Source organism: Chiloscyllium plagiosum, chromosome 28 (genome assembly GCF_004010195.1).
Source record: "Chiloscyllium plagiosum isolate BGI_BamShark_2017 chromosome 28, ASM401019v2, whole genome shotgun sequence".
NCBI classification, from domain to species: domain Eukaryota; kingdom Metazoa; phylum Chordata; class Chondrichthyes; order Orectolobiformes; family Hemiscylliidae; genus Chiloscyllium; species Chiloscyllium plagiosum.
Genome location: NC_057737.1, coordinates 39,507,714 through 39,516,611, shown reverse-complemented (window position 1 = coordinate 39,516,611; position 8,898 = coordinate 39,507,714). Strand labels below are relative to the sequence as shown.

At 41.3% G+C, this 8,898-nt stretch overlaps 1 protein-coding gene across 1 annotated transcript in view; it reads right to left on the bottom strand.

Moving 5' to 3' along the window:
• Positions 1 to 1,284: 1,284 nt before the first annotated feature.
• The window catches only part of LOC122564123 (E3 ubiquitin-protein ligase TRIM50-like), a 32,324-nt gene continuing 24,710 nt past the window's right edge, over positions 1,285 to 8,898 (bottom strand). Inside the window, exons 5-6 of the mRNA XM_043718723.1 lie at positions 7,520 to 7,644; positions 1,285 to 2,370 (exon numbers count right to left, since the gene is read on the bottom strand). Of these exons, the coding sequence (XP_043574658.1) occupies positions 1,826 to 2,370; positions 7,520 to 7,644 (670 nt within the window). The 3' untranslated portion in view covers positions 1,285 to 1,825. The remainder of the gene's footprint in view (positions 2,371 to 7,519; positions 7,645 to 8,898) is intronic.

Here is an 8,898-nt window from a genome sequence, read left to right as displayed (position 1 = left end):
AGGATACTGATTAGGAATGATCAGCCATGATCATATTGAATGGCGGTGCAGGCTCGAAGGGCTGAATGGCCTACTCCTGCACCTATTGTCTATTGACTAAGTATGGGCAATGGCTACCTGCCCACCAGATAAATGAAGTTTGGGGCAAGTTGCTGACACCATCGCCAGGTGATCTTCCCTGCTTGGTCTGGATGTTGGCAGCTTCTTGGAGTCATCTTCCCAGAGGCAGGCCCAGCCCTTTGTCACTGAAATCATGAGTCTATCAGAAAAATGCAAAGGCCACAGCCTTGATTACAATTGTTCCCATGACCCTACGAGCTGTGTGCATGGTGTTTTCTCAAGTATTAAATTGAGCGAACTCATCACCTCCATTGTGATGCTTCCTTGTGGTTTCCTTCCTGTCACAGTTGCGTGAACCTCTTGCAATGGGGGTGCCATCCATCCAGTGCTCCAGGCTCTCCCACTGGGGTTTCCTGCTTTGGAAGGCTGTCCACCATCTTGAATTAGACTGCCACACACGGGTGGCCTGTTAATTAAATGATGCCAATATTTTTACAGTGCATTCTATTCCGAACAAAGTTATGAGTGTTCTATTTCCCCACGAGTCACTAATCTGCATTGTGCGTTCTGAAGAGTACAACAGGTTAAAACAGTACAAAGTGCTATTGTAGTTCAATTATACTTGCAGTCATTCATTTTATTAATTTTTTTTGTTACTTGCCTTTATAAGGCAGTAGAGTAGCAGTTTAAGAATCTTTGGTGCTCTTCTAAATTATTACAATTTTTCATAAAGGTTCTATTTGCTTTGTACAGCAGACTGGAAGGACATTGTTCAGCAAAAGTGTAAGCCTGTATACAAATAAATATTTTTGCCTTCGATACTGATCGAGAATGTGCTCTTGAAAGAGCAGTGGAACATATTTAATAATAATTTTCAAATGTAAATTGGATATCGACATTTCTGATCAAGCTGTTCAGACTTGTTATTACATACTTCTGGAGCTGACGGGACTTGAACCTAAGCCCAAAGGTAGGTTACACTACCACTGCACCATAAGAGCCCTCTGCAAACTGGATATACCTGTAGGGGAGAAAATTGTAAGTTTATAGGGAGAAGGTAGGAAATTGGGACAAATTGGAAAGCTCTTTCAAGGAATCAGCACAAGTAAAATGGGCTAATGTGCTCTTTCTGTGCGGTAAGATTTTATGTTATCTTTATAGGCTTCTATAATGTATCATAAATGTGTTGCAACCAAGCATTTCTGTCACATTCTTGTCACCAAACACGTTACATCCAGATTTAATTAAAAACAGAAAACAGTCTTAGTGATACAAACAATTCTTTGTTACAAATTGAAACAATCTGAAAAATAGAAAACCAAACCCTTCTTAGTTCTTTTCACCTTAAGGGAGAAATTTGCCAACAGTTATTTGTTCTCTTTGTCACTAGCATTCTCTGAGCTTTTGAACACTTTATTACAATCACCCCACACAGATCAGTAAACTTAAAGGTACAGGCCCAATAAAACATAGATCAGTTTACAGTTAAACATAGCAACTGTGCTAATAGTTTGAAAAGGAGGCTCTCAAGAATTAAATACTGCCTTTCATTGGGCACGACATGTGACAAAATCAGGTAGCAGTAACTATGACATGAAAGCAGCTGTCATGTTATCATAAAGAAAGTTCAGAGTATCCAGGATCACTGCCTCTGAGCTCGAAAGTCTGAGTTCAAGTCCAACCTGCCCTAGAGTTGATTAAAAATAATTTTTATCATAAAGTTACATGCGACCCATGATGCACCTTGCTGTGAGGTTGGGATTGTTTATACACGACAAAGTGTGATAGGGGCTAAGTCACTTCTGTCCATGCAACAAAGGTCAAAAATTGGATAAATCTTCCCTTGAAAGTCTGCATCGAACGTATAGATCAAGCTCAGCTCATCAGGATTATCCACATTGTAGAAGGAGAGACGCTTTCCTTCATAATCCAGGAAGATGCCAATCTTCCGTGGCCTCACAAAGAGTGTAAGTTGGACTTTGGGATTCTTGTATGCCTCATAAATCTTTCCTTCCTTCACTCCGATCATCCAGACTCCATTCTCGGGAGTCTTATTCAGCTTTCCTTTGCGGCCTGTAGTTCCTTTGATGACACCAAGACGCCACTTCATCTTCTCGTTGACAATCACTTGCCAGTAGTGCTTGCCTGAGGAAAAGCCTTTGTTGGCGAGGATGCAGGTATTGTAGTCAAATCGTTCCTGTACTAATGACAAGCGCTTGAGGTATGTTCCACATTCTACCCTGGTGCTTCCATTGGTTATGATTAGAAGTGGGTGCGCAGTGCTGGGATCCAATTTTAATTCCTCTGGGTCTGAAAAAAAATAGAAAAAACATTCTACATGGGGAAAAGGTCTAGCCTGGAGATAAATATGCAATTCTAGATTGCATTTTATCGATTTACACTTTACTGTAAATATCACACAACAATACCCATCTCACTGAAGATGCTACACTGAGGTAGATGCAGACCAATTGTCTAATTTTAAAAATTAATTTTTGAAATACAGCTGGCAAGACCACCATTTATTCCCATCCTAGTCACACTTGAGATGGTGGTTGGGTGGGGGGTCATTCTCTTGAACTGCTGCAGAAATTAGGAATGCAAATATCACATTGGCTATTATTACAAGAGGCTTGAAGTTCCAGAATAAAGAGGCCTTGGTACAGTGTACATGGCTTTGTTGCGACCATAGCTGTAATATTTTGTGCTGTTTTGGTCTCCACTTAAGGAAGGTTTTACTTGCATTGAAGACATTACAACAAAGACTGGTTGTTCAGTTATGTCAGGCTGCATAAATTGGAACTGTACTCTCTAGAGTTTAGAAGAATGAGAGGTGATCTCATTCAACAGAAGTTTCTATGTCACCAATTACAGCACCAACTTAGATGCAAAATACCTAGGCACAACCTTCTTTTGTTACAAGATTTATTACAGAAATAAAATGTCCAGTGTTACAGAAAAGACAACAGTACAGCAGGCCACGCTGGCACTTAGCTTCCAGTCTGCACTGGGCCCTGGCTCCACACCGTGCCAGTGACACACCACATTGGGAGACGGCTGTGGGAGGCCAGAAGGTCGCCATGCTGGAAAGCTGCGATGGGTAGCCAATGTGCAGGCTAGGAGGTCGCCATGCCATGCCGCATGGCCACTACACCAGGTCAGAAAGTCGCCATGCCAACACTGGGAAGCCGCTGCGGGATGCCATGACATGGTGGGAGGCCACTGTGGAAAGCCAGGAGGCTGCTACAGGAGGCCAGGAGACCATTGCATCAGGTTGCGGGACTGGTACGAGAGGCCGCAGCGCCAGGCCAGGAATTGATGCTTGCTGGAGTCCGACAATCATCAATCGCTAAAGGCCAGGAGTCAAAGCGAAGAAAATAAGAAGAAAAAAGAAACAGTACAAGGAAGGAAAAGAGAAGAGAAAGAAAAGAAGAGCGGATGAGCTTTAGCTGGAGCATCTTGCAACAGAACATACAGGATTCTGAAAGGGCAGACACAGAGAGGTTGTTTCTTATATCTGGGAAATCTAGAACATGAGGACAGAATGTTCAGCATAAGAAGTTGATCAGTTGAGGAGAAAAAAAACTTCACGCAAGAGTGCTGTGAACCTTTGGGATTGTCTGCCCAGGGTGTAACTGCTGCTGCATCAACAGCATAATTAGGGCTGGGATAGATGGATATTTCAAACTCCAATAAATCACAGGACATGGGCAACATGAAACTGAGGCAGAATATCAGACTTGATATAGAGTCATAGAGATGTACAGCATGGAAACAGACCCTTCAGTACAAGCCGTCCAGGCCGACCAGATATCCCAACCCAATCTAGTCCCACCAGCCAGCACCAGGCCCATATCCCTCCAAACTCTTCCTATTCACAAACCTATCCAATTGCCTCTTAAATGTTGCAATTGTACCAGCCTCCACCACATCCTCTGGCTGCTCATTCCATACACGTACCACCCACTGCGTGAAAAAGTTGCCCCTTAGGTCTCTTTTATATCTTTCCACTCTCACCCTAAACCTATGCCCTCTAGTTCTGGACTCCCCGACCCCAGGGAAAAGACTTTGTCTATTTATCCTATCCATGCCCCTCATAATGTTGTAAGCCTCTATAAAGTCACCCCTCAGCCTCCGACGCTCCAGGGAAATCAGCCCCAGCCTGTTCAGCCTCTCCCTATAGCTCAAATCCTCCAACCCTGGCAACATCCTTGTAAATCTTTTCTGAACCCTTTCAAGTTTCACAACATCTTTCCGATAGGAAGGAGACCAGAATTGCACGCAATGTTGAATGCTGGAGCATGCTCAAGCAGCCTATGGTCTACTCTTGTTCCTATTAGATCATGTTATGACAGGCCATCTTCAATGCTGTTATGAGAATGTTCTTAGGTTCCAAGATACTATTTGCAAGATGTGCTGCAGAAATTCACCAAAGGTCCTTAGACAGCACCTTCAAAATTCACAACCACTTCCATCTAGAAGGACAAGGGCAGCATATACATTGGAATACCACCATCTTCAAGTTCCTCTCCAAGACATTCTGACTTGGAAATATATCACCATTCTTTCACTTGTTGCTTAGTCGAAATGCTGGGACTCTTTTACTAACAACATTGTGGATCTACCTAAAGCACACAGACTACAGCAGTTCGAGAAAGCAGCTCAGCACCACCTTCTCAAAGTCAATGAGGGATGGGCAATAGATGCTGCCTCAAACCACAAGAGAATAAGACAAAATAGACACAACAGTTAATGGGTGGATTGCAATAGATTTCCACATCAGGTTGATACATGTTTTGAAGGGGAATGTGGATGTGATGGTGTTCACTTGGACTTGCTGCCCTTAGCCTTCTAAGTGGTGGAAGCCACAGGTGGGATGTGCTATCAAATGGATTTTGGTAAGTTGCTTCATATATTCTGTAAATGATACACACAGCAGTCACAGTGTGTCAGTATTGAAGAGAGTGGATGGGGTGTCATAGAGTCAATAATTCTGATTCCTTTCTTCTGATTGGCATTGAGATTGTTGGAAGAGCTAGAAAACTAAACATAATGATAAAAACAATGACAACAGATGCTGGAAACCAGATTCTGGATTAGTGGTGCTGGAAAAGCACAGCAGTTCAGGCAGCATCCGAGGAGCAGTAAAATTGACTTTTCGGGCAAAAGCCTTCGCTTCAGGCTCTCTGACTTTATTCCTGATGAAGGGCTTTTGCCCGAAACGTCGATTTTACTGCTTCTCGGATGCTGCCTGAATTGCTGTGCTTTTCCAGCACCACTAATCCAAAACTAAACATAATGTCAAGTCTTCACCCCTATTCCACTGGGATTTTGTAGTGCTTACTAACCTACAACCTGCTGTTATACTCATAACTGCTACCTTATTTTCTTCAGAAGGATGACCAAGCATATGGAGAATGTATCTGGAATTCCCCAAGTCAGGGAAGGGAAACATTTGATTTGATTTGATATATTTATTGACTTTAATTATTTATTCTCACGTATATTTTGTTACAAAATACAGTGAAAAGTGTTGTATAGTGTCACCACTCTCTGGTGACATCTGAAAACACAGAAAAATAAACCAAAATATAGAATATAAAGGCAGAAAATGAAGAAATAACGAATGTTCAACTTTAGAGTTCTTCTTGTTCAGTCTCTGTCGTAGACCACGGGCCTGGTGGCCAGATAGAAGTTGCCTTTGTGGAGCTGCCATCACTCAAATGAACGTCGCCACACTTTGGCGCCATCTTGCCTCCACCGACACCCTCGCCAATATGTGTCCTTGATGGACCTCGCCAAAGCAGACGCCACCAATGGCGCTGGGTCTTGCTGTAGGATTGTGGTGTACGCCCAAATTCGCTTCTACTGCCACCTCGATGCAACTGCGCTGGATGCAGACATCGCTGAGAACCCAAACCCACCTCTGCCACAGCAGCCATTATTGCCTCATTAATGCAGAAGCTGCAGTGAACCCATCTGACACTATCGCCTTGAGTCCGTGCTGTTGGGCCTGGTTGAGTCCGTTGATGCCATCACTTCGACCGAGCGTTTCAGCAAGAAGTAAGAGAAACCAAAGAGACAAAGAGAAAAAAAATGAGAAAAGAGAGAAAAAAAGAAACAAAAAGAATAATGAAGTGGACAGGCTTAGAGGTCCTACTCTATCACCATCCTACCAGACATGAGAAACTGTCTAAATTCCAGTTCCCACTGGGGACTCTTACAGGAGAAGGAAACTCATCAGGACTTCAGTCCTCATCTGAGGTAAAATAAAATACACATTCATATCATTAAAACCTCTTTGTGCTGACTCAATTTTGGAATGAGTTTGGAACATGCCAGTTCTAAGTAAGCAAAAGAGAGTGAAGTGAAGCTGTTCTCAATTCCGAACGGATCTGGTTAGTTCAGTTACTGTTACAACAACTATGTAGATTGCAACATCTTAGAGACACACCCCTTAAAATGTCTGGATGGTAGTGGCTAAATTTAAGCAGGTTCAATTTGTGTTTTGCCTTCCTACTCAACAGCACTGCACAAGTCCATATACAGATACACAATGTGGTGTTATGTTTTTTTTCATTTAAGAGACCAAAAGCAAACAGGAGTAGAAGTAGGTTATTCAGCCCACTGAGTCTGTTTTGCAATTCAGTGACATCATGGCTAATCTGATGATCCTCAATTCCACCTTCCTGGCTTTTCCTGTGACCCTTAATCCCCTTACCCTTCCCCTAATTAAAATCACGATGCAGTCTGCATAGCCCTCTCTGATAAAGAATTCCACAGATTCACTGCACTCTGAGAAAGAAATTCCTCCTCATCTCTCTCTTAAATATCCTTTCGGTTAAATTTGCTTTGGGATAGGGCTGACAATGGCAAAGAGAGACTTATTTTTCTCCAGCCCAAGAATCTGAGTCATCCCCCTGAACCATTGTAATCCTAGTGCTGAAGAGGTTTCCATATTGCTTTCAGGAATTAAATTTTGGCACAGCAGTGATGAAAGAAATTGTGGACACAGAGATTATTAAATAGGCAATAACTCCTTTTGCCAAATTGACATGTTTTGCACTGTGTTACAGGTACTCCCTATGTGTCTGAGTCAGAGGGATATGTGAATTACATATTCCATATTTAAGTATAGAAGCACTTATTCAATGATACAGCCATTATTTATGTTAACACTACTTAATCTTTTCACCTTGTTCTCTTATTCTTTCAGGAGATAATTTTGATTATAAACTAACACAAACATATTTTCTGATAAATAACTTAATCTATAAGTTCTACTTGTAACAGCAACAAATATACTTAGTAACAATCTCTATTCATGTTCACCTGGATCATACATTAATGCCATTATTCACACTTAGCTATGAGGAGACAATTCTTTTATATAATTCCCCTTGCTCACACAATCCCTTAAATCGATTCATCTGATATTGAGTTCACCATTCAAACCCACCTGGTAAAATCCTCTTTTGCAGTTTTTTCCAGACGGTCAGTTTGATATCATCATCTCTAAAGCCTGGTTTGAAGGAGATGGTGCTGATTGCTTTGTTGGACTGTGGTTGTGTCACCAGTTTGCAACTAAAAGAATCATAAATGGATTAATTGCTCAAAGCCATACAGCCGTGTAAGTTTGTGAAGTTTCATGCCTTCCCAAAAAAGTTTTGAAACAGACCTGAAGGGCAATGTTTTCACACACAAATTGGTTCATATGTGAAATGAACCACCAGAGTAAATGGTAGATGCAGGTAGAGTTACAGCATTTAAAAGACATTTGGACAGGGACATGAATAGGAAAGGTTTAGAGGGATATGAGCCAAATACAGGTAAATGAGACAGGTTTAATTTGGAAAATTTGGTTGGCATGGATGAGTTGAACTGAAGGATCTATTTCTATGCTGTATTACTCTATGAATCTTTTGATTACCAAGGATATATATATGTTCTTCTTCGAAAAGTAAAAAATAAATAATTATTCATAGAGTAATACAGCACCTATCACTGAGATTTTGGGGAAATGGGCTGAACAATCAATGGTTTAATTTCTGGGATCTAGATTCAAATCCAGCCCAGCTTGATGAAGCAGTAATGTCTTCTGCCCTGCTGTCTGTGAGGTACTGTGTGAGGTCATGTTGGGTAGTCTCAGTACAGTTGAAATTGGCATGAAAATGAAATCAGAAATTGCTGGAGAAACACAGCAGGTCTGACATCGTCTGTGGAACGAGAAACAGAGTTAACATATTGAGACCAATGACCCTTCAAAGGGTCTCCAGCAATGTCTGTTTTTGTATCAGATCTTCTTTGTTTGATTAAAATCAGCATGGCCTGACAAGACACAAGTCCAATTCAACAGATGGATCTGTTCTAGTTGAAACTGGAAGATTGAGGGAATTGGTGCAAATCGAGGATGCTCTTCTGAGACATATTATCAGAAAAGACTGAATTGAAACTTTATATCCGAAAGTGTTATACTAAGCAAGAAATGTTTGCTCCTGACAATGAGTTTCTTAAATGTTTCATTTCAACACAGTTAATTTTATCTCTATATTGTTGGCCACAATTGTTCTTTAAAAGGTGGCTTCAGATGTTGATAAAAAGCCCCTTTTGCCTCTGCTGGATCGATCAATTCAAATTCCATGTAATTGACTGTCTTGTCAAATGTGTAGTCAATTCAATTTTCATTGACGCTAAACTTTGTTTCAATTCATGGTTGAGTATTCATTTTCTATTAATCCACGTTTAAAATCTTCTAACTGCCCCCTCCATTCTTTCAGTCACATTCCAAACCAATTTACCAATAATTGGCAACAATTGTCCATCCTAAGTTGAAAGGCT